The sequence below is a fragment of the Rattus norvegicus genome, chromosome 19 (assembly GCF_021556685.1).
Source record: "Rattus norvegicus strain SHRSP/BbbUtx chromosome 19, alternate assembly SHRSP_T2T, whole genome shotgun sequence".
NCBI classification, from domain to species: domain Eukaryota; kingdom Metazoa; phylum Chordata; class Mammalia; order Rodentia; family Muridae; genus Rattus; species Rattus norvegicus.
In genome coordinates, this window is record NC_141552.1 from 22,699,575 (window position 1) to 22,725,009 (window position 25,435).

Below are 25,435 nucleotides of genomic sequence, written 5' to 3' on the forward strand. Positions count from 1 at the left end.
TAACCCAATCACAGAAAGACATACATGGTATGCACTCATTGATAAGTGGCTATTAGCCCAAATGCTTGAATTACCCTAGATGCACAGAACACATGAAAATCAAGAAGGATGATCAAAATGCAGATGCTTCAATCTTTCTTTAAAAGGGGAACAAGAATACCCTTGGCAGGGAATAGAGAGGCAAAGATTAAAACAGAGGCAGAAGGAACACCCATTCAGAGCCTGCCCCACATGTGGCCCATTCATACACAGCCACCCAATTAGATAATATGGATGAAGAAAAGAAGTGCAGTCCGATAGGAGCCGGATGTAGATCGCTCCTGAGAGACACAGCCAGAATACAGCAAATACAGAGGCAAATGCCAACAGCAAATCACTGAACTGAGAATGGAACCCCCGTTGAAGGAATCAGAGAAAGGACTGGAAGAGCTTGAAGGGGCCCGAGACCCCATATGAACAACAATGCCAGCCAACCAGAGCTTCCAGGGACTAAGCCACTACCCAAAGACTGTACATGGACTGACCCTGGACTCTGACCTCATAGGTAGCAATGAATATCCTAGTAAGAGCACCAGTGGAAGGGGAAGCCCTTGGTCCTGCCAAGACTGAACCCCCAGTGAACGTGATTGTTGGGGGGAGGGTGGTAATGGAGGGAGGATGGGGAGGGGAACAGCCATATAGAAGAGGGGGGGTTAGGAGGATGTTGGCCCGGAAACCGGGAAAGAGAATACAATCAAAATGTAAATAAGAAATACTCAAGTCAATAAAGAAAAAAAAAAAAAGAATGTAGCCCCACTCTGACTGGCCAACTAAGCTCCAGAAAATCTTCCCCAATCACAAAACTGGGTCATGTGGGAGCCTCAACTGTTTAAAGGGGAGAGCTGAGTGCTTTCTCCTGGAAGAAATACTTGGCGGTTGACTGTCACTTGTGAACCTTCTGTGTTAAGTCACTTCTCAGAAGGGAAGCTTTCCTCTAACTCTTCCATGGGACCCACCCAGCACTGGGGCCTGAGGATCCTATGGTGTTGCAGCTCTGAGCTGGGAGGGGTAGCTCTCACCCTGGCATGGAGAAGCCTGTTTTCACAGCTGATCTAGATCTGAGGAACAGGGGCTTTTAAAGAAGCATGTGAGAGTATCTCCTGCAGGAGAGCCCAGTCTGCAGGGAAAGTCACACAGGACAGCGAAAAGTGACTTCGAAACAAACACAGGGAATGGGAACCAGGGAGGGCACTGGATGGATGGTCGGAGAGTTTGAGAAAGCCTGCATCTCCCTGAAAGACTTCCCACAACCATAAGTCCCACCACTGTCCCCTTCTCACAGGGGAGGCTCAGCAAAGCCTGCCACCTGCTGGGATCCCTGCAAACTAAAACCAGAGTGGAGAACTGAGGAAAGCACTTTGGTGGAGGGGGAGACACAAGTCTCCAGGGCCAGGTCAGCCTTCTGTCCCTTTGGTTCTCCTCACTTCACAGAGGTGCCTATTGAAAGGTGAGGCAAGCCGGGATCTCAACAGTCTTTGGCCAAAGAAGTGAGAGCCCACAGGGCAGAGCAAGGCAAAGCAGAGCCAGGCAGAGCAAAGTGAAGCCCTGCCAGTCAGCAAATAGGCCTTGCGCATTTGGGACTGGTGGCAGCAGTGCTTGCCCTTGCTCTCCTGGTGGTGCAGAACACCTGCCTGGATGTGGGGAAACTCACAGTGGCTTGTCCTCCAGCTGCAACTGCCAGTGCTTGGGGAGGGAGAAGTTGAAGATGCTCCCATGATCCTCCGATTTCCGGCCCACTTTGTCCATGTTCAAGGCTGTGGTCAGCCCCGCCAGAAGCCCGGAGGACAGGTAGAGCAAGCACAACTGGCCAGCAACCACCATGGGCATCTGCGGTGGGACCCAGGCCAAGTAGCCACAGAGGCGCACCAGGCAGCCAGGCACCAGCCCCAAGCCTGTGCATACTGAGGCCAATGACACTCCACTAGTCCCTCCCACCATGCACATCCCACCCCTGGCAGGCAAGATCTCTCTGTCCAGGGCTTCCTCCAGACCTCCAACTAACAACAGCTCAATGAGCCCTTACTTAAATCTTGTTAACCATAATGGCTTGTCATAAAAGGTCATTGGGAAAGTCAATGATGAGATGAAAGCCTTAAAAGAAAACTAGAGAGACTTACAGAAATGAAGAAGAAAGCTCTCTTCCCAGTAGGAGCCTGGCAGTCCCAAGCTCAGGGCACCTCATGTCCAGTCTTGAACCCAGCATGCATTGTTGTGGAGAACCTGCCTGCTTAAGGACCTGGCTTCCCACTCATTCTCCTGAGATGATGACTTTAATTCTTTTAATTTTTACTGGTTATTTTCTTCATTTCCATTTCATGTGTTATCCCCTTTTCCAGTTTCCTTTCTCCACGAAGCAGAGTCCAGCTCACAAGCCTGAGCAGCTGCAGCCATAGTGCACCATGGGGGATCCTGGGGCAGACTGTTTCATCACCAAGATCCTGTGGACCCACAGGGGCTGCATGACCTTAAAGGAACTGCAGAGTAGGATCAGGCTCCAGAGGCAGAGCTCTATGAGCTGCTGGGCAAGACTGCTTATTCCTATTGGAGACTGGAGATCAGGCAGGGATCACGCTGTAGGTGGCGGCTACTACTGAAGCCTGTGGCTTCAATCTCAAGTGCATCCAGGGACCATGCTACAGATTGTCCAAGGCTCTGCAAGCTCAAACTTCTGGGACAGAGTCATTATGCAAAATCCCAGAGAAACCTCTGCAAATATCCACACCAAGTTTTTAGGAACAGAGCTTCCAGGTCCTGAAGAATCATGAGCTATCTGGGCTTAACCAAGAGGAGCCGGCCTTCTTCCTGGTACAGGGGGATGCTTTTCTCCTGCAAAAGTTACTACAAAGGAGACAGCCACAAACAGATCTGCTTGAAGCCACAGCCATGCAAGAGAGTCCAAGTCTGTGAGCACTTCACCCAGGCCAACTGCCGTTACCTCAACTGTCTCAGGTCTCATGACCTGATGGACAGGAAGGTGCTGACCTCCGTGACTGAGCACGGGCTGAGTTCTGATGGGGTCCAGAACATCCAGGACATCTGCAACAACAAACACATTAGGAGGAGACCCACTGGCATGAGAGCTCCCCATGAACATCATAGCAGCAGGGCACACAGAGACAGAAGCAAAAGCAGAGACTGATTCCTTCCAAACAGCCTAGGATTTCTCTCCCATATCTCATTTTGGCATCTGGTTCACCTTGTCCAGATGTCACCAGCTGTAAGGATTCCCTGGAGGACGTGTCTACAGCTGTCACTCAGGAGGTCAAGAACCTGGGGACCCAGGAATCTGCACAGCTTTCCTTGGTCTCATCTAAGGCTGCTGGTGTCTGAGGACCCAGTCACATGAGAGCAAGCCAGGGGTTTTCTGAGAATGGAGATCTGGATGCTTCTTTTCTAGATTCCTACTGATTCTTTGTAAGCTCCTGCCTCCTCTGCTGCCTTTCTTCTTGCTGCAGCAAAAAGAGATGAATCCATGTCCATGAGAACAGGCATGCCTTCTGGACACCGCATGGAGGTCAAGGGAAAGAATGAGGCTCCAGACATCGATTACATTCCATTTTAAATGGTTCTATTGATGGGGTGACAATGGAAGAAGCAACAGACTCAGGAATTCTAGGTAAAAGGAGAAACTCAGGGAAGGAGTTTGGCAATGTTCCTTCTCTTTCAATTCAGTGGAATAATTGAAGCACTATTGTTATTGGGTCTTCATTAAAAGTCTGGTAGAAAGGATGCATTAAAGCCATGTGGCCCTGATTATTATTATTTTTAATTTTTGGAGTGGCAGCCTTTAATGACTGTATCTATTTTCTTATGGGAATTATTCATTACCTTCCCAGATCTGTATTTAACTTGGTATTTGTTATCTGTTAGAAAAATCACCAGTATCAAATAGATTTTTCACTTTTCTGTAGTAAAGGCCTCTGAAGTAAGCCCTAATGATTGTTGAATTCACTCAGTGTCCTTTGTTATATCCCCTTTTCATTTCTGATTTGGTACTTTAGATATAGGCTCTGTGGTTTGTCTGTCTTGTGGATCTTCTCAAAAAAAAAAAAAAAAAAAAAAAAAAAAAGCCAGCTCTTGCTTTGCTTGGCTCTTTGTATCATTCTCTTTGTTTGTAAGTGATTGATTTTAGTTCTGAGTTTATTTCCTGCCACCAAATCCTACCAGACTCTCTATGGGATGAGGCTTTGCCTCACCTTGGTAACAGCAGCATGTGATACATGAAGCTTTTGCTGCTCTCTGTAGTGGGGATGACGTCACAATTTCACTGAAAACCATGCACAGCCTCGTTTTAGACTGTATTAAAGTAGCCCACGATTTCAGTGCTCCCTGCAAGGTGCCATGAGACAGTAGTAACATGAGTCTGCCTGCACCTCGACAGTTTTCACTAGGGACTTCTGAGTGATTTTATGAAAATTTATAGTGAGTTCATGGATGAACATGCACAAACACAAACGCACACACACACTTTACTGACATGGTGCACATTCTTTCCACACAAAGAAGAAAGTGAGTATTAATGAAAACACACCAATAAAGGAATCGATGGACGGGGTTGTGGGGAAGCTGGGGCTTAGAGTTATTTAAAGGCCCTGTGCAGGCTCTCCTTCTGTTGGAGGCTAAACTTCAAGTGCAATGGGGTTCTTTATTTTCTTTCTGTATAGCACACAGAGGTAGGGTGGAAACTAGGTTTTGAGCATATTTGGCAAGTACTAGAACACTGAATTAATTCCTAGGGCTGGAACCCTATTAATGTTCTACAGAATTACAGGACAGGCTGGATGAAGACTCTCAGCTGACAATGTGGACATCTCAAGACAGGCACTGGACAATGGCTGACAGACTTGTATGAAGACTGGAAATGTTTTGCTATCTCAGAGGAAAAGAAGGCCCCTCCGACTACACTGTACTCTAAGGACAGTTTATTCAGGTAAGGGATGACATGAACTATTGTCTCATGTCACAGATGTCAGCACAAAATATCCTAGGTATTGTATGCCAATGGTAGCATTAACAGAACAAATCACACAGTGTTGTGAAGATATAGAATATGACTATATGTAGCAAGAACCAGGCCTCTTCTAGTTTCTAAGATCATACCTGAGAACCTCAAATATAGTAATAATGTGATAATGTGGTATAAGTCTAGTTACAACTAGTTTCTATTGTGACACAGATGACTCTTTTTGTGTCATGTTCAGCTTATAATGAATGACTAGACCTAAGCATGAGAATAACCAAATACTACATTGCTTCTCTAGCTGCTGAGCTTTTAAAAGCCCTGGTGTGACAGCAAGCTTTTGTGGACATCTGGATTATTCCTTCTGTACTTTAACTCTCTAAGTCAACCCCACTCTGAGTAAGTCAGTTCCATTTCATAAGTTGGAAATCAGTCAACTGGAAAAAAAATACTTTCTCAATACAAACACAGATTGGCCATGGAAAAAGGGCAGCTTGAACTGTCCCACCTAGGTCCTGGGCTTGCACAGGCCTGCTCTCCAAAAGAAACGTGTGTTCACAGCTGCAGGCTGCATTCACTATGGATGCTCTTGAGGTTCCTCCCTAAACTGCTTAGATTAAGATATTTTTGTTGCCGTCTATCAAAAGAATTCATTATGCCAAACTGGCCTTTCTTCTGAACCTTCTGTTCTGTGGGCAGGGCAAAATCTCCAGCAACCCTCACAGCAATGTGGGCTGCCGATCTGGGACTCAGAATTATACCAGTGCAAACCAAGAACAGGGCAACTGGAAGAGACCTCATTGGGTTGTAGGAACCTTCTGTTCTGAGTCACTTCTCAGAAGGGGCACTTTGCTCTAACTCCTCCATGAGACCCAACCAGTACTGGAGCTGGAGGCTCCTTAGGTGTGGCAGCTCTGAGCTGGGAGGGGGAGCTGGCACACTGACATGAAGAAGCCTGTTTTCACAGCTGATCTGGATCTGAGGAACAGGTGCTTTTAAAGAAGCATGTGAGAGGACCTCCTGCAGGAGAGCTCACTCTGCAGGGAAAGTCACACAGGACAGCGAAAAGTGGCTTCCCAACTTCCACAGGTCCTGTGACCCCAGGGAGGGCACCAGATGGTCCAAGAGTTTGAGAAAAGCCTGCATTTCCCTGAAAGACTTCCCTCAACCATAAGTCCCACCACTGTCCCAGACTCACACCTGAGGATCAGCAAAGCCTGCCACCTGCTGGGGTCCCCACAAACTGAACCCAGAATGGAGAACTGCGGGAAAGCACTTCGGGGGAGGGGGGAGACACAAGTCTCTGGGGCCAGGCCTGGGGTCTGTCCCTTAGGCTCTCCTCACCTCCGTTAGCCTCCTAGTGCAGAGCGCTGCAATCCGGGATCTCAAAAGTCTTGGGCTGAAGAAGTGGGAGAAGGTAGCAGCAGTGGCGGTGGGGTCGACAGGGGAGTCGAAGACGGAATGGTAGCAACTCAAGCAGCAGCGGTGAGGGCACAGGCGGGGGTGGGGGGCGAAGGAGAGGATGGGTGTGGGGGGGTCGGGGCGGGGGCAGCGTAGGGGTGAGGGCAGGCTGGGGGCGGGGGTTGGGACGGGTCTGAGTTGAGGGCGGTGGTGGGACTGGGAGGGGGGGATGGGTCGGAGGCAATGTCGAGCGCGGTGTGAGGCCGGGGTGTGGGCAGGGGCAAGAGCAGGGGCGGGGGCAGGAGCAGGGGCAAGCAGAGCAAAACCCAGCCCTGTCAGCTGGCAGAAAGACTCTGGGGCTGGACAGACTCGCCCTGCAGCTCTATTGATGGGGTGACAATGGAAGAAGCAACAGACTCAGGTATTCTAGGTAAAAAGAGAAACTCAGAGAAGGGGTTTGGCAATGTTCCTTCTCTTTCAAATCAGAGGAATAATTGAAGCACTATTGTTATTAGGTCGTCATTAAACGTCTGGTAGAAAGGCTGCATTAAAGCCTAGTGGCCCTCATATATATTTTTTAATTTTTGTAGTGGCATCGTTTAAATACTATCTATTTTCTTATGAGAATAATCTTATGAGTTAAATCCCACATTTGGATTTAACTTGGTATTTGTTATCTGTGTAGAAAAATTACCAATATCAAATAGATTTTTCACTTTTCTGTAGTAAAGGACTCTGAAGAAGCCCTAATGATTGTTGAATTCACTCACATGTCTATTGCTTCATCCCCCTTTTCATTTCTGATTTGATAATTTAGGTATTGACACTGTGGTGTGTACTTAGTTTCAGAAAGGGGTTGTTTCTCTTATGGATCTCCTCAAAAAACAGCTCTTGCTTCCTATGATTCTTTGTATTATCCTCTTCGTTTGTAATTGAATGATTTTAGTACTAAGTTTATTTCCTGCCATCAAATCATACCAGACTCTCTGTAGGATAAGGCTTTGCCTCATCTTGGTAACAGCAGCATGTGATAAATGAAGCTTTTGCTGCTCTCTCTAGTGCTGATGACGTCACAATCTCTGTGTAAACCATCCACAGCCTGTTTCTAGGCTGTATTATAGTAGACCACCATTTCAGTGTTACCTGCCAGGTGCCGTGGGACACTAGTAACACACGTCTGCATCCACCTCGACAGTTTTCATTACAGTCTTCTAAGTCATTTTATGAAAATTGATAGTGAGTTCATGGATGAACATACACAAACACCTGCACAGAAACACAAACAAACACAAACTCTCTCTCTCTCTCTCTCTCTCTCTCTCTCTCTCTCTCTCTCTCTCACTCTCTCTCTCTCTCACACACACGCACACACACACACACTTTACTGACATGGTACACATTCTTTGCACACCAAAAATAAAGTGAGCAGTAATGAAAATACACCAATAATGGAGTCGATGGAGGGAGTTATGCAGAAGCTGGGACTTAGAGTTACTTAAAGGCCCTATGCAGGCTCTCCTTTTGTTGGAGGAGAAATTTCAAGTGCAATGTGGTTCTTTATTTTCTTTCTCTAAATCACACAGGCTATGGTGGAATGTAGGGCTTTGAGCATGTTTGGAAAGTACAATCACACTGAATTAAATCCTAGGGCTGGAACCCTATTAATCTTCTACAAAATTACAGAGCAGGCTGGATGAATACTCCCAGGAGACAATGTGGACATCTCAAGACAGGCACTGGACAGTGGCTGAAGACTTGTCTGAAGACTTGAAATATTTTGAAAATTCAGAGAGAAAAAAAAGGCCCCTCTGACTACACCGTACTCTAAGGACAGTTTATGCAGGTTAGGATGGCATGAACTATTGTCTCATGTCACAGATGTCAGCACAAAGTATCCAAGGTATTGTATGCCAATGGTAGCATCAGCAGAACAAAGCACTCAGTGTCATGAAGACATAAATTATGAGTTTGTGTAGCAAGACCCAGGCCTCTTCCAGGTTCCTAGATAGTAACTGAGAACCTCAAATACGGTGGTGATGTGATAGTGTGGGGGTGAATCTAGTTACAACTAGCTTCTATTGTGACACAGATGACTCTTTTTGTGTCATGGTCAGCTTATAATGAATGACTAGACCCAAGCATGAGAATAACCAAATACTACATTGCTTCTCTAGCTGCTGAGCTTTTAAAAGCCCTGGGGTGACAGCAAGCTTTTGTGGACATTCTGGATTGGTCCTTTTGTACTTTAACTCTCTGAGTCACCTCCACTCTCAGTAATTTAGTTCAATTCCATAAATTGGAAATCAGTCACCTGGAAAAAATACATTCTCAATATGATCCCAGATTGGCCATGGAAAAAAGGTAGCTTGAACTGTCCCACCTAGGTTCTGGGCCTGCACAGGCCTGCTCTCCAACAGAAACCTGTGTTCACAGCTGCAGGCTGCATTCACTATGGGTGTCCTTGAGGTTCTTCCCTAAACTGCTTAGATTAAAATAATTTTCATGCTAACAATCAAAAAACTCATTATGCCAATCTGGCCAACAGGAAGCTAATTTCTATTCTGTATTTTGTCAGATGTGCAGAATACATATGGTCATCATTGAAAATAGGTGAAAGATCTGCTCTAATATGGACACTAAGTGGTGCTGGAGGATGATCCTGACCCACAATGAGCAGTGGGAACACCAGAGCCCTGTAGGGATGGCTGGCAAGCTAACACATTGAGCATGCACAGCTCAGTAAATTTCCTGTGAATACACATCTCCTGAGATCTCTCTATTTAATTGGAGGTGATCCTGTCCACCTAATACAGCACATCATGTGGAATAACAAAAGCTACCTGCAGGAGCTGTGGTGATGACTCACAGGATAGAGCATCTGCTGCTCTCTCAGAAGAACCACATGGACCATAACAATTGGGTAAAGCATGTCAGTGATTACTTCATAAAGTGTGTGTCGGAAAAACAGCCACATTATCCACACAAAAGACACTGTCACACTGGGTACCCCTTGGTGACTTTGAATTCACTTATTAGCCCAGGATCCATGGAACATGCAGAAATCCATCTGTAGCTGTCAGTTCTAAGTCCACAGGAGGGGACAGAACCCTTGTGTAAGAATGATGGTCTTAAGAGTCAAGAGATAGAATTCAATTTTTATTCATAAGGAATTCATTTTTACAACAAAACAGGATTAAAACAAATAAATTAAAATATTTAAAAATATTTGAAAAGATAAAAACAGTAAGAAGAACTTATAAATATGAAACAACAAAAAGAAAATTTCAATTAAAATCATAACAAAAATATTTCTACACAGCACATTCTTAACGAACATTTAGAAGCACAGATGTATTGCTGTTTCTCCTCTTGCACACATAATGAAAGGAGGTCCCCCAAGTTGTCTCTCAAGTGCTGTTTTCTGAGAAGAAAGTAAGACCTCAATCAGTCAGGCTGGCTTAGTGTTATATAAATTTAGGGTCTCTAAGCAATGACAAATTAACTCTGAGGAAGAATACTCATCCAAAAAATTTGTTACCATTCAGGATGTTTGTCATCAGGGACTCCTGAGAAAGCAACTTATTCTTCAGGAAGCTCTCTTACTGGTGTGTGTCCAATTCCAGCTCTCTTGCACTTTCTGAGACCTGGGAGAGGAAGGCAGTTTTTCAGACACTGATTTGGTGGTGAAATGCAAGGCAGCTGTCAGAAGGCTGCCTTCTACCATCTCAGTTCTATTGGACAGTCAACATGGACCTTTTAACTGATATCATTGTTGCTAACTCTTTGGGAAGGGCAAAATCTCCAGAGATCCTCAAAGTAATGTGGGCTGCCAATATGGGACCCAGACTTATACCAGTGCAAACCAAGTACAGGGCAATGGGAAGAGACCTCATTGGGTTGCAGAATGAAAGGAGACGTCCATATGTCACCAAGGTTAAAACCAATGACAAGTTCTAATTTGACATTTGCACTTTGTTCTTATCCCGCAAAGGTGCTTCCTACACAAGAAGTCACATGACCACAGAGTGTCATTTGTCAAAGAACCAAGAACTTGTTCAAAACTCTACAGAGCATCCAATCTATCACGTGGATATGCAATAATGAGGTATGTTATTAATCTGTCACCATTTCTATACTGCAGCTTCAAAAAGAGCAGACAAATATACTTGCAAAATAATTCAGTTTCTGAAAAGTGGTTGGCTTCCCAGAATACTTGTGCATAGGCAGAGCAATGAACAATTCCATTACATGAGGTGGTTGGCTGGTTGTGAGTGTAAATTACAAAGGTGGTAGGAGAGAGCAAAGATGTATCAAATTGGCAAACTTTATCAGATATTTTTAAGCTAACACAGCTGCTCAACCCTACCAGATGATGCTGGGTCTGGACGTTGCTGGTCTTTATCTTTCTTGTTGAAATCAACCAAATATTTCTGGTTCAGTGCACAATCAAGATGTACCTCCTTGCTCTCCTGCTTCAGTGGGACCAACTTCTTCCTGCATGTGTTCTCCATCAGGAGCTGGCTGAGCAGGTTTCTGGAAATACAGTCTGCATAGTAAGATCATGCTGCCCCTTTCTCCCATTCCCACTCCCGAGTGCCACTAACTCCACCAGGACCCAGATACCCATGAAGACTTAATAGAATTCATTTCGATACATATAAGGCTGCTGCACAAACCACAAAGAGTAAATTCCGGGAAGAATAAATTATTTGTTTGGCCTGAGCACCAATTAGTGTCCACATCTCTCAAAAAGAACATGGATCTACAACTATCCATGAAAGCCCAATGCATGGGGGCAACATCAATTAGTAGTGGGCCAACACCCTCAAAGGAGGTCAGTAGAACCAAGAGAAGGTCATGCTAACCATGTGGTCCACACACTGAGTATTGTAAAACCTGGTATGACACCATAGGTCCAGGTCAGCCTAATAACCTTCTGCTGACTTCAATCAGTGCTGTTCTATCTAGAGCCTTCTGAAGATGCCTAGACAATCCTGGGATGAGTAACAGTCTTTTATGGAACTGAAAACTGAGTCCTAATGACCCTGGCACACTGATGTGTAAACAGCACAAGAGATAGAACCAGAGCTGAAGACCATCCAATCCAGAAAAAGAAAGTCAGAAATGGCCATTCCACAGGTGATAGCCTTTCTGACCAGAACTTACCTAGAGAAGGTAATCTCCTTCTTCAGCTTATGGTTGTTCTCATGGATTTCAGTGTTCTCCATCTCTAAGTTGTGCAGAATTGACATGACCGCCTCCTCCATTCTCTCCAGGTCTTCATAATATGGATTTGGCCTGAAGTGTGGCCTGGCCCCAAATGATAGAATCCAATGAACATCAGCATTTAGGAATATATGAGCTCAGGGTGGGTCCTGTACTACCCCAGTCCTGGAAGGACACCTTCTGAATTCTACATATTGGATCTTCTTCAGCTTCAGAAACCTGTTTTTCTGTGTCCAGGACACCAGAATCTCAGCATCCAGATGGAGGGTTCCCTGGCTCCCTTTGTTCAATCAAGAGGAAATCTGCAGTCAAGCCAGTTAAGCTATCAAGAGCCTAGGCCACACCTCTCCATGCTCCCCCACCCAACACACCCAGAAACCGGTGATTTCTTTTTTCCTGTCCCGATAACAGACCATATATCAACACAAAATTATAATCTGCACAAGGAATACAAATAAACAGACAATCATGGTCACATAGACAAAGAACTGTGCTGTTGACAGTGGGGCTCCCAGAACAAAGCATTCACATCACCATGAAAGTATTACAGGTAAATACTCAGGCCAAGACATAGACCCCTAGATTCCAAGTGTGGAGGGAAATATAAACATATAAAAGTTGTCCATATGCATTTGGATGTATGCACATACAGACTCACAGACTGAGAAATACCCACAAAAAAGAGAAATGCAAAAACAGAGTCAGAGAAAGAGAAAGAGAAATATGGAAACAGAGAGTATTGTGAAAACCAGGAGAAATGCATCCACCATTGCTGTCTCAGAGGGCAAGACACACAGACAATAACAAACAGGCCTGAGCCTGAGACCTTCTAGTCAAGCATTGAGATGAACAGTTTGGTACCAGGCCCCTCAGGCTGCTGCGTGGATCTTCCAGCACTGAGTCCCCTGCCTAGCAAGTACAGAGACTCACCATAAACTCACTGCAATTACAATCTTGCAAAGCCACCATCAGTCAAGGGCTTTGCAAATGCACACTAGACACTCACTCTCCCTGACTTTATCCCCGAATTCTTCATTCAGACCACAAGTTCTGCTTTTCAATAAATGGAAGCAGATGAGTCCATTTTCCATTTCGCTCCTCAGGAAGGGTCAAGGTTCTGAATCTCCTCTATATGGGAGGTGAGGTTTAGCACAGGGTGGTTAGGGAGGCACAGCTTTCTAGAACCCAAAACCTTAATAGGATAAGATGAAGGTGACCTTGCAGACCCAGGAATGAAACAAGAGCATTTGGAGCGATTCATACCTGTTCTTCTTGGATCTCTCTGTTAGAAACCTCAGGCGATCTCTCAGGTCATTTCTCTCCTCGGTAATGAGCTGCAGCTCTTCAATCAGCCTCTCCTTTTCCGTCTTGGCCTGATTCTCGCTTAGTTCAGTGCCAGGGGATGATGTTTCTCTCCCAGCGTCTGTAGGTAGAAGAACACAAGTGAACCTGCATGGGGAGAATGCATAGAGTGTACATAGACCACAGTGAGGCCTAAACAGGAGAACAAGCCTGGAACCCAGTGTCACTGCTAGGCGATTGGTCTATGCTTAAGAGGCCTCCTCAGTGGATCTCAGTTCTCCCACTACTCTATAGAGACCAAGAGATGTAAGCATCCAGGTGTTCCCTATTCCGGACATCAGGTGCTTACATGGACCACGGAGATGGCTTCTCCAGGATTATCATCAGCTGAACCGGGTACAGCTTGGTTTCAGGACCCTCACCCCTGTGGTTTCAGAACTCAGATGATAAATTCACCATCCACAAGACTTGAGTGATTGGAGACACTCAGATGTCCTACCCTGATACTCTAGGCCAACAACTTTGGATTAAAAACACATTTCCATGGAGGACATGGTCAACAGACTTATCAGTTCCCCTATTTGAAATACCAAATGCCCGAGAAGTTCCAATAGGTTACAGGCTGAATCTTGATCCACATGTTCCAAATACTGTTGGTATTTTAGAATCATGGATTTAAAACGCATTTCCAGGGAGGATATGTTCAACAGACTTATCAGTGTCCCTATGTGAAATACCAAATGCCCCAGAAGTGCGAATAGGTTACAGGCTGAATCTTGGTCTACACGTTCCAAATAGTTTTGGTATTGAAAAAAAATTTTTGTAACATACAACCTCTAATATATAAAGCTAACGATGACCCTGCCAGTTAGAAGAAATCAGAGAAGGTCTAAGAACATAAGGTTATTGCCTGGAGCACAATCTCTCCCTGTTACTACTGTCAGATACCCACTGTATTTAACGAAGCAATGAGAGTGAAATACATTGCTGCCCTGTCTAAACTCAGAAAAGGTGGACCCTCCATGAATACTGATGGTGTTATTATATCAATGTAACAGAACAAATGCACTGAAAAGTAAAGACCAGAGGTTCACAGTATAATAGCATTGGCCTTACCATATCCTCCCAGTGGGGATGGGAAACTAAAGTTCTGAAATCCTTGACTTTAAGGAATTGTGATATTCATGGAAATTCAATTCCTTTTCAGATGCTCCAGTTGTTGTGGCCCATTGCTAGAAAGGTCAGCTTAAGCCTGCAGCCCCCCTGGTAGGAAGCTCAAAATACACTGCCCAGAACTTACTCAACATTCCCCAGAAGTGCTGTCTTTGTCCATCATTACTTTGAGACGAAAGGCCAGACTCCTTCACTCTAGTCTCTCCACAATCGACGTTCCCCCTCCCAAAACACTTGCGAAGACGGGAAAACATGTCTTAGGGTGTAACCGCCAGACTCAGACTGAGAGAAACTAGGGCACTGGTTGTCACTACAACACTGGTGACATCACAGAGGATGCCAGAACTCTCTAGGAGACAATAGAATGTCCAAGAAGGGACAGCTGATGTCATGGGGAGCAGACTTTGCCTCCTGCTAATGTTCTCCCTGTACTGAGCATAAGCAGAGGTGCCCTTTCCAGGAGACTTTCCTGGGCAGAGTCACTGAGCATCTCCTGCTTCCAAAGCCAAATTTTCCTCAAGGCTTGATTATAAAAACCTTAGTAATTCCTATGCATCTAAATGAATGTTTCCTTCCATATCTTGCCCCAAAATGTCTCATCCTAACTCAAATTGTCCTCATTCACCAATGTTAGCCATTAAAACTTCCTGAGATTTCATACCAGCTTGAATATGCAGTCAAAAGTTCTCCTGTCTCATTATGTACAGGTGCTTTATATCACATCAAGAAATAGTCTGCATGGTAGGTTTCAACATGGGTGTGTGTTAGGGGAACACTCATGAAGTCATGTGCTTTGCAATTGACAATTGCCAGAAAATTCCTTAGTTGAAAGAGTTGATGTCTTTATGGTGCTGGGAACAGTGTGGAGACCAGTTGGCAGACAAAAGTGCAATATTGGAGCCACCAATGAAGGGAACCTCATGCTGCTTGTGGGGTTCTCCTTTCTGCGCCAATGTCGCCAAAGGAGCACTGCTGACAGGCCTTCTATCAGAAGCTGAGCTTCTATCAGAAAAATAAAATAGTCAAGAGATATAGGGGGTGCACATAAAGGTGTAGGACGAGGCTATACACATCACTACGTGGATACAGCAAGGACCCAGCACTTGTGCTCTGGGTCATGGGCTTCTCCACAAACACAAAAGCATCTGTCACAGTAAAAAATGGATACTGTATTGAGTTCACACACCAACACTGATTGATCAGATCCATACCCCAGATTTTGGGGGCAGATCCATGGCCCCAAATATCTTCCTCTCAACCTATACAGCAAAAAATAAGAAAGAAAGAAAAGAGTCAAAACAAAAAGCTCAAGCTTCTCATATGAGGATTGCAGGAAGTGTGATCTGGTGGTCAGTTCTGATTAGGCCATTTTAGATAGAACAGTGCACAGTGATGCTTAATGTGATGGGTCCTATATAAAGCTTTCTGCATTATTGGAATTTTAACAAGCCTCATCCAGAACATACAGAACAGGAAAGGATGTGATCACCATGTCCTTGCTCTCTATCAGGTTATTTTTCTGTGTCTGTGATTGTCAGCCATAGACAGCAACAATCTGAAATAGCTGGTAGACATGGAACAAAGTGGCTAAAACTATAGTTGTGGGTTAAACACCTCAACTGTCAAAGGCTAATGCTGTCCTCACAGTCCCTGGAGGCCACTCTTGTAAGACTGTCTACTGGAAAGTAGAAGCAGGTTTATCTGAGCTCAAAGTGAACCTCTCCAGGTAGGAAGAGGGCAACATGGGATACTTGAGACCCTGTCTAAACCAGCACAGAAACCCACACTTCCTTCAAAGCATCATCTATGAATTCTTGATTATCTACCATTCTCTCCCTACCAGTCTTTCAGACTGGAATTGTAGAAAAGAACTGGAAATGATCTTCCTATTCTGAAGACCTTGATCTCTCTTTCCTTAGGTGCACATTAAGAACTCATGCAAATGGGTATGACCATCTGAACATCTTAGTATCATCTACTCAGTATATCTAGCATAATTCTGTGCCTATGGCAATCTCAAGCTTCCTTGAGTTTCGCTGACCCAGCAAGAAGTATGAAGTACTGAGGTCAAACCCCAGTGATCCTTTCAAGGGTTTAGAAGAAAGCCATCAGAGAAACTCCACTTCTTTGTCCTTAGATTAAATCAAGCTGATACAATGTGAACCTGGTGGGCTATTTAACCATGCATCTTTCTGCCAACCCCAGCTTTCTGAGTTCAGTCCATGTGAACCTGCATGGGGAGAATGCATAGAGTGTACATAGACCACAGTGAGGCCTAAACAGGACAACAAGCCTGGAATCCAGTGTCACTGCAAGGAGTTTGGTCTTCGCTTAAGAGACCTCCTCAGTGGGTCTCAGTTCTCCCACTACTCTATAGAGACCAAGAGATATAAGCAGCCAGGTGTTCCCTATGCCTTCTGACACACGCAATAAATTTAGTAAATTTTAATTTCTGTTCAATTGTTCAGTAACTTACTTACACTTGCATATTGCTGTGGAAGTGATGGGGTTTCGTGATCAGTACTACATTTAACAATGCATAACCAATCATCCCTCCTAGAATGACTGTATATAGAGAAAGAAAATTTATTAGAATGGTTTATAGGCTGTGGTACAGCTAATTCAACAAGGAATGGAAGGTCTAAAACACAGTAGTTGCCCCTGTTGAAGCCAATCCCCCTAGCATAGCTGTAGCCATTTTGTTCCATGCCTGCCAGATAGTTCATATTCTTGCTGTAATATGTCTGCCTGTCATGGTTGTCTGAAAATAATTTAACTCAGAGCAGGGTCAGGAATGATCACATAACTTGTGTATGTTTTTTTTTATTGGTTATTTTGTTTATTTGCATTTCAAATGTTAACCCCCTTTCCAGTTTCCCCTACAATAACCCTGCATTCCACCCCCTTCCCCAGCCTCCTCGAGGGTGCTCCCCCACCCACCCATTCCCGAACCACTGGAAGGAAGTTCTTTATGTTGTGAGGTTTCTTAATCTTAAATTTCATAATTATAAGCTTCATGTAGAACCAATAAAATTAAAGGTCAATATGAGGGCTGCAGAGATGGCTCCATGGTTAAGAGCACTGACTGCTCTTCCAGAGGTCCTGAGTTCAAATCCCAGCAACCACGTGGTGGCTCACAACCATCTGTAATGAGACCTGATGCCCTCTTCTGCTGTGTCTGCAGACAGCTACAGTATACTTATATATAAATAAATAAATCTTTAAACAGATAAAAAGTCAGTATGAACCTTTGTTGTCTAAAATGACTTGAGTCAGGGCTGACAACCAGACAGCCCTTCCAGCACCTGCCTATGAGCTCACATTTTAGTCTTTATAAACTGACATAGAAAAATATCCAGGGTCCTAGCGTGACAAATTCTCAGCTACGTCTCTGATGATCAGTCTTAGGGTGGGCATTCAATAAACCATCCCTGTCTAAGTGAGGTCAGAGTTTGTGTGGTTTATGGGGCAACTCCAGGACCTCAACGGTTTTGTCCATAAGGCTGGATATTTCAGCTGGTCTTCAGTACATGCAGGAATCCTGAAGAAGAAGGAAAATTAATAAAGCAAACTTCCTTTTTCCATGTCCTTGATATGAGCCAGCAGAAGGTGTGGTCCAAACAACAACCAACGGATTGGGTAAAGATCTTTACCAATCCTACAACAGATAGAGGCCTTATATCCAAAATATACAAAGAACTCAAGAAGTTAGACCTCAGGGAGACAAATAACACTATTTAAAAAATGGGGCTAAGAGCTAAACAAAGAATTCACAGCTGAGGAATGCCGAATGGCTGAGAAACACTGAAAGAAATGCTCAACATCTTTAGTCACAAGGGAAATGCAAATCAAAACAACCCTGAGATTTCACCTCACACCAGTCAGAATTGCTAAGATCAAAAACTCAGGTTACAGCAGATCCTGGCAAGGATGTAGAGAAAGAGGAAAACTCCTCCATTGTTGGTGGGATTGCAGACTGGTACAACCATTCTGGAAATCAGTCTGGAGATTCCTCAGAAAATTGGACATTGAACTACCTGAGGATCCAGCTATACCACTCTTGGGCATATACCCAAAAGATGCCCCAAAATATAACAAAGACACATGCTCCACTATGTTCATAGCAGCCTTATTTATAATAGCCAGAAGCTGGAAAGAACCCAGATGCCCTTCAACAGAGGAATGGATACAGAAAATGTGGTACATCTACACAATGGAATATTACTCAGCTATCAAAACCAATGACTTTATGAAATTCATAGGCAAATGGTTGGAACTGGAAAATATCATCCTGAGTGAGCTAACCCAATCACAGAAAAACACACATGGTATGCACTCATTGATAAGTGGATATTAGCCCAAATGCTCGAATTACCCTAGATGCACAGAACACATGAAACTCAAGAAGGATGACCAAAATGCAGATGCTTCACTCCTTCTTTAAAAGGGGAATAAGAATACCCTTGGCAGGGAATAGGGAGGCAAAGTTTAGAACAGAGGCAGAAGGAACACCCATTCATAGCCTGCCCCACAAGTGGTCCATACCTATACAGATATTAGATAAGATGGATGAAGCAAAGAAGTGCAAGCCGACAGGTACTGGATGTAGATCTCTCCTGAGAGACACAGCCAGAATACGGCAAATACGTAGCTGAATGCCATCATTAAACCACTGAACTGAGAACGGGGCCCCCGTTGAAGTAATCAGAGAAAGGACTGGAAGAGCTTGAAGGGGTTTAAGACCCCATATGAACAACAATTCCAACCAACCAGAACTTCCAGGGACTAAGCCACTACCCAAAGACTATACATGGACTGACCGTGGACTCCAACTGCATACGTAGCAATGAATAGCCTAGTAAGAGCACCAGTGGAAGTGGAAACCCTTGGTCCTGCCAAGACTGAACCCCCAGTGAACATGATTGTGGGGGGGAGGTCGCTATGGGGGAAGGATGGGGAGGGGAACACCCAAATAGAAGGGGAGGGGAAAGGGTTGAGGGATGTTGGCCTGGAAATCGGGAAGGGGAATAACAATCGAAATGTAAATAAGAAATTCTCAAGTTAATAAAGATGAAAAAAATAAAAAGAAAAAAGAAGGTGTGGTCCAGATTAGAAGTGGGCCTTTCCATCTCAAAAGATCTGAATTAAAGATTTATCTTCTGATCTCCAAGATTTGGATTACAAGTAGGTCTTCTTGCTTCAGAAAATTTAATTAAGAAAAAAAAAAATCCAATGGTGCTTATGCCTTTAGCCTCAGCATCCAGGAGGTAGAGGCAGGTGGATCTCTGAGTTCAAGGCCAGCCTGGTCTACAAAATGAATTCCAGGACAGCCAGAGCTACACAGGGAAACCCTGTCTCAAAAAAAACAAAGAAGAGGAGGAGGACCAAGAGGAGGGGGTTGAAGAGAGGAAAACAGAAAGAAGGAAGGAGAGAGAGAGAGAGAGAGAGAGAGAGAGAGAGAGAGAGAGAGAGAGATCCCCCTCACAGGGCGTCAAGCCATTTGGCATTAGTTAATTCCAGGTACACTCAAGTTGACAACCAAGAACAGCAATCACATTACCCGTGGTTGTGATCTCACCCTGGTAGGCTCCTGAGTAGGAGGCTGAAGCAGGAGAATTGCCATAAGTCTGATGCCAGCATGAACTACACACGTGTTCCAAGCCAAGCCAATCTCAGCTACAGTTTGAGATTCTGTCTGAAAAATATGAAAGAGAAAGAAAACATAATTTCCTAGAGCAGTGTTTCTCAACCTTCCTATGGCCTCAACCCTTTAGAATAGTTCCTCATGCTGTGGTGACCCCAACTACAAAATTATTTTGTCGCTACTTCACAACTGTAAATTTGCTACTGTAATGAATCTTTATTGTAGTGTAAACTATCTGATAGGAGACCCTGTGTGGGTCACGACCCACAGGCTGAGGGCCTTTGCCCTAGAGGCGTCTTGGCCTAGTTTATATAGTTCATGTTATAATGGGCTCTCTCAGTGTTTGAAGGTCAAGTATATTCACTTGTAACATCAAAACTTAAAAATTCAGTTGAGCTGCTGGCTGGTACGGTGTGACATCCCCCAGAATAGCTTTGCCATTTTGTTCCATGCCTGCCAGCCATTTCATATTGTTGCTGTAACATGCCTGCTGTCACTGACAAGGAGAAGGGACTTGGCTCAAGGACATGCTGACCACACACCTTGTTTTGTTCTGAATATTCTGTATGCGGTTTGCTAATCTTGAGAAATTCTACACCTGAAGGAGTGGTTCCCTGAAGTGGACACAGTTGAAAGGCTAAGGCAGATGTGTGAAGGAATGTTTCACTGAGGCAGACGCAGGTAAAAGGATGTTCTGCTAAAGCACGCATGTGAAAGGACACGTGATGAAGGGTTGTGCACTAAGGACACGTGATGAAGGGTTCTGCACTAAGGACACACATGCATTGGTCTGCCTTGCATTCTGTAGTTGAGCTGCATTTGTTGGGACTTCATAGAACCACAGCAAAAACCCTTCTGGTGGGCTGTGTAGTTTCTCACTGTTTCCTTGGACTCGGGCTGATGGGCAGAATGATGTCAGCTGAGACAGACACATGTGCTGACGCAGGACACATGCTGAGGCCTGACCCATGGAGGACAGGGGATATTGAGAGGGAGTTTGGATGGAGTTATGCTTGCGTAGCTTGTTGGTTTGGGGTCTCTGCTGATCTCTGCTCGCCTGAGAGCTGCTCTTACTGACTGTGAAGCATCTTGGCTGCTCTTTGTTCCCCTTGGACAGCCCTCAGGACCAGGCTCTACTCTCCCTTAACCATAGCTGGTGTCCTCTTCCTCTCTCCTCTCCATCACACATGTTCTTCCTTTATTCTCTGGCAGCTTCTTCTTCCTTCTTCCCTCCTCATGATCCTCTCTAGCAAAGCCCTCAAAGCTCCCCTCCCCCATCTCTCTGCTGTGCAGCTGTTGGCTGTTGGCTCCTTTATAATCACAGTTAACTGGGAGCAGTCAGTTATTTGGGGTTAACCACTCCTGAGTTCCACAAATTAGCATTAAAATACAAGCAGAATTAGGCCAATACACTACAGGGGTTTTTGTTTGTTTGGTTGGTTGGTTTGGTTTAATTTTCATTTACCTTTTCACTTGTTATTTTATTTTTGGCTATTTTTTATTAATCGGTTATTTTATTTATTTACATTTCAACTGTTGTCCTGCTTTCCAGACTCCCATCATCAAACCTTACATCCCGTTTCTGCTCAGCTTTGCCTATGTGACAGTGCTCCCCCACCCACACATATCCATTCCCACCTCACACCTCTAGGATCTGCCTTTGGTGGGGCTACAGGCCTCACCTTGAACCATAGAGCATCCTTGCATACACTTTGGCTGGCAGTTTGGCCCCTGGGAGCTTGGGGATTAGGGAAAGAAGATCTGTTCAGATATTAAAGCCAATGATTGCGGCATTCTCTTCTTTTTCTGGTTATAGGTGAAATTATGTTTGTGTGCTTCTCTTTTTTTAAATTATTGAGAGAAGATTAATTTCTTGGTTTTTCTTGGGTATAGTTTAGTTCATTGTCTTGGAGTTTTCCTCCTATTAGCCTCTGTTGTGCTTTCTTACATAAAAGAGTTGTTTAAATTTGGTTTTGTCATGAAATATCCTGGTTCCTCCTTTTATGGTGATTGAGGATTATGCTGGATATAGGAGCCTCTGTCTGCATTACATCTGCCCAAGATTTTCTGACTTTTAGAATCTCTGTTGAGAAGTCTGGTGTAATTCAGATACGTCTGAATTTATTTGTTACTAGATATTTATACCTTACCCCTTTTAATGTTCTTTCTTGATCTGTACATTTAGCATTTTAATTATTATGTGAATGGAGGAATTTTTCTGGTACAATTAGTTTGATGTTCTGTAGGCTTGTTGTACCTTTATGGCCTTTTCTTTCTTTACCTTATGGAAGTTTGCTGCTATGATTTGTTGAAGGTGTTTACTGGATCTATGAACTAGAAATCTTAATTCTCTTCTCTATCTATTATCCTTAGGTTTCAACATTTAATTGTGTCCTGAAATTCATGGATGTTTTGGATTCAATAAACCACACATGTTTATCTGAGATGGGTGTTTTGTGCTTTGTGGGATGACCTCCTTGACCCCAGGCTGCATGAAGAATCTCAGCTGACAATGGGGACATAAATTATGAGTATGTGTAGCAAGACCCAGGCCTCTTCCAGGTTCTTAGATATTAACTGAGCACCTCAAATACAGTAGTAATGTGATAGTGTGGTGTGAATCTAGTTACTATTCTCTATTTTGATATAGATGATTCTTTTTGTGTCATGGTCAGCTTATAATGACTAGAATACCTAAGCTTGAGAATAACCAAAGACTACATTGCTTCTCTAGCAGCTGAGCTTTTAAAAGTCCTGGTGTGACAGCAACTGTTGGTGGACATTCTGGATTATTCCTTCTGTACTTTAACTCTCTGTGTCACTTCCACCATCAGTTAGTTCAATTCCATAAATTGGAAATCCATCACCTGGAAGAAATACTCTTTTTTTTAAAGATTTATTTATTTATTTATTATATACAAGTACACCGTGACTGTCTTCAGACACACCAGAAGAGGGCATCAGGTCTCATTACAGATGGTTGTGAGCCACCATGTGGTTGCTGGGATTTGAACTCAGGACCTCTGGAAGAGCTGTCAGTGCTCTTAACCACTAAGCCATCTCTTTAGCCCAAGAAATACTTTCTGAATATGATCTGAGATTGGCCATGGAAAAAAGGTAGCTTGAACTGTTCCACCTAGGTTCTGGGCCTGCACAGGCCTGCTCTCCAAAAGAAACCTGTGTTCACAGCTGTTGGCTGGCTAAGAAAGATTTCACAAGACGTGATACACAGCCCTCGGACTTCTGCTTCAGTCATCTGCACAATTTTTCCCGGACGATATCCTCATACCTCCAGCAGGCAGGTGATGAAGCTGTCCACTCTCAGCTCCCCTTCAGCCATCTTGTGGGCACCAGACTCTCCTCCCTGCAGCGGGAACAAGGGCTTCTCCATGGTGGCTGCAACAGCAGTGGTGGTTTAGCATTCTCACCTAGGAGTCCCTTTGCCTTTCCCCAGTTCCAACTGACCTCAGGCCTGGGCCTTCCCCCCATCCACTTCCCACGGAGCAGGGAGAGCAGCACCCACTAGAAATAAAAGGGAAGCCCTTGGTCCTGCCAAGAGTGAACCCCCAGTGAAGGGGCTTGTTGGGGGGAGGGTGGCAATGGGAGGAGGATGGGGAGGGGACACCAATAGAGAAGGGGAGGGGTAGGGGTTAGGGGGATGTTTGCCTGGAAACCCAGAAATGTAATAACAATTGAAATATAAATAAGAAATACCCAATTTAAAAGATGGAGAAAAAAAGAGAAAAGTGTCACACATTTAAAACAGAAGAATATGGACCCTAATTTTAAACCACAGCTCTGTCAATTAACTAAACCTTTAAAAAGCTCAGAAAATCAGGCCAAACAATATTTTCTCAGTTTATGTATCTGTAATGTCGCATAAATAATAATGTCCGTTTCTTGCTATTGTGGAGGGAATTAAATAGATAATATGTAATCATGGAAATTTTGAAGTACCATCCATTTTTGTGTTCATTAAATCACTCTTCCTCATTTCATTGATCAAGTATGTATGTTTTCTTTTCATAGTTACATGTATAATAAAACCAGTATAAAAACCTTCAGAATTGTATAAGCTTTCACTTTTAACAAATTAAATTAGTTGTTCTTTGTATTTCTGCTGAACATTTAAATGTTCTTTATATGTCCCAATGCTAGTTTATTAGGTACCTATAAACTTTAAACTCTTTGCCTGAGAGCATGAGTACTATTTAATTATATAGTAACTACACTCAGGATGTCTTTGTATTAGAACCAATTATATCAGACACTAAGAAAAATTACTATTGCTTTAAAGTTTGTGTGTGTATGAGTGAGAGTATGAGTATGAGTGTCTGTGTGTGTGTGTGTGTGTGTGTGTGTGTGTGTGTGTGTGTGTGCGCAGCACATGACCAAACAACTTTCAGGAGCCATTTCTCTCCTTCTGTCATGTGGGTCCCAGGATGTAACCCAGATGTTTGACTTTGGCAATAAATAATATTACCAACTAAATAAATAAATAAACCAACAAAAAACAAGCCACCAATCAACTTTAAAAGTAAAGGCCAGAAGTTCACAGAATAGTAGCATTGGCCTTACCATATCCTTTCTTTGGGGATGGGAAAATTAATGTTCTGAAATCCATGACGTTCAGGAATTGTGATATTCATGGAAATTCAATTCCTTTGCAGATGCTCCAGTTGTTGTGGCCAATTGCTAGAAAGGTCAGCTTAAGCTTGCAGGACCCCCACCATCCCTCCCCCACGCCTCCACAGAAAGCTCAAAAGACACTGCCCAGAACTTACTCCACATTCCCCAGAACCACTTTCTTTGTCCATCATTTCTGTGAGACGAAAGGTCAGACTCCTTCACCCTAGTCTCTCCACAATCGACATTCCCCCCTCCCAAAACACTTCTAAGACTGGAAAACATGTCTTAGGATGTATCTGCCAGACTCAGACTGAGACAAACTAGGGCACTGGTTGTCACTACAACATTGGTGACATAGCAGAGGACGCCAAGAACTCTCTAGGAGACAATAGAATGTCCAAGAAGGGACAGCAGATGTCATGGGGAACAGACTTTCCCTCCCTGCTAATGTTCTCCCTGTACTGAGCATAAGCTGAGGTGTCCTTTCCAGGAGACTTTCCCGGGGCAGAGCCACTGAGCACCTCCTGCTTCCAAATCCAAATTTTCCTCAAGGGTTGATTATAAAAACCTTAGTAATTCCTATGCATCTAAATGAATGTTTCCTTCCAAATCCTGCCCAAAAATGTCTCATCCTAACTCAAATTATCCTCCTTCACCAATATTAGCCATTAAAAATTCCTGAGAAATAATACCAGTTTGAATATGCAGTCAAAATGTTCTCCTGTCTTATTATGTACAGGTGCTTGAAATCACATCAAGAAATAGCCTGCATGGAAGGTTGCAACATGGGTGTGTGTTTGGGGAACACCCATGAAGCCTTGTGCTTAGCATTCAACGGTTGCCACAAAATTCCTTAGGAGGAAGACTTGAAATCATTATGGTGCTAGAAACAGTGTGGAGGCCAGTTGGTAGAGGAAAGTGAAACATTAGAGCCACCAGTGAAGGCTCCTGTTGGGCCCTACCTTGGTGTTTCCCTCCCCCCTCGCTGAGCCTTTCAGCCTGCTATAGGAAGAAATTGTTTACACCTTTGACAGCTGCTCTTAGCCCCTGATTTGGGGCTG

General features: G+C 44.0%; 3 protein-coding genes across 8 annotated transcripts in view; 1 reads left to right on the forward strand and 2 right to left on the reverse strand.

Moving 5' to 3' along the window:
* The window catches only part of LOC147999107 (uncharacterized), a 924,037-nt gene that overhangs the window by 731,522 nt on the left and 167,080 nt on the right, over positions 1–25,435 (reverse strand). The window lies entirely within an intron of this gene.
* Positions 1–25,435, forward strand: part of LOC147999133 (disks large homolog 5-like) — a 190,466-nt gene that overhangs the window by 154,790 nt on the left and 10,241 nt on the right. For 2 of the 4 annotated variants that reach the window (XM_087596186.1, XM_087596188.1), the window contains exons 3-4: positions 4,803–4,969; positions 10,392–10,505. The gene's annotated coding sequence lies outside the window, so the exon portion shown is untranslated. Of the gene's footprint in view, positions 1–4,802; positions 4,970–6,237; positions 6,485–8,083; positions 8,244–10,391; positions 10,506–11,368; positions 11,576–11,676; positions 12,106–25,435 lie in introns of those variants that run through there. The other 2 variants (XR_015643885.1, XM_087596189.1) reach the window with 2 other exon arrangements.
* LOC147999137 (disks large homolog 5-like) lies at positions 9,544–14,385 on the reverse strand. The gene is made up of 6 exons (XM_087596143.1): positions 14,229–14,385; positions 12,890–13,049; positions 11,567–11,710; positions 10,767–10,933; positions 9,939–10,044; positions 9,544–9,821 (listed from the first exon to the last, which is right to left on the reverse strand). The coding sequence occupies exons 1-5, from the start codon at positions 14,353–14,355 to the stop codon at positions 9,980–9,982; spliced, it is 663 nt and encodes a 220-aa protein (XP_087452269.1). The 5' UTR covers positions 14,356–14,385; the 3' UTR covers positions 9,544–9,821; positions 9,939–9,979.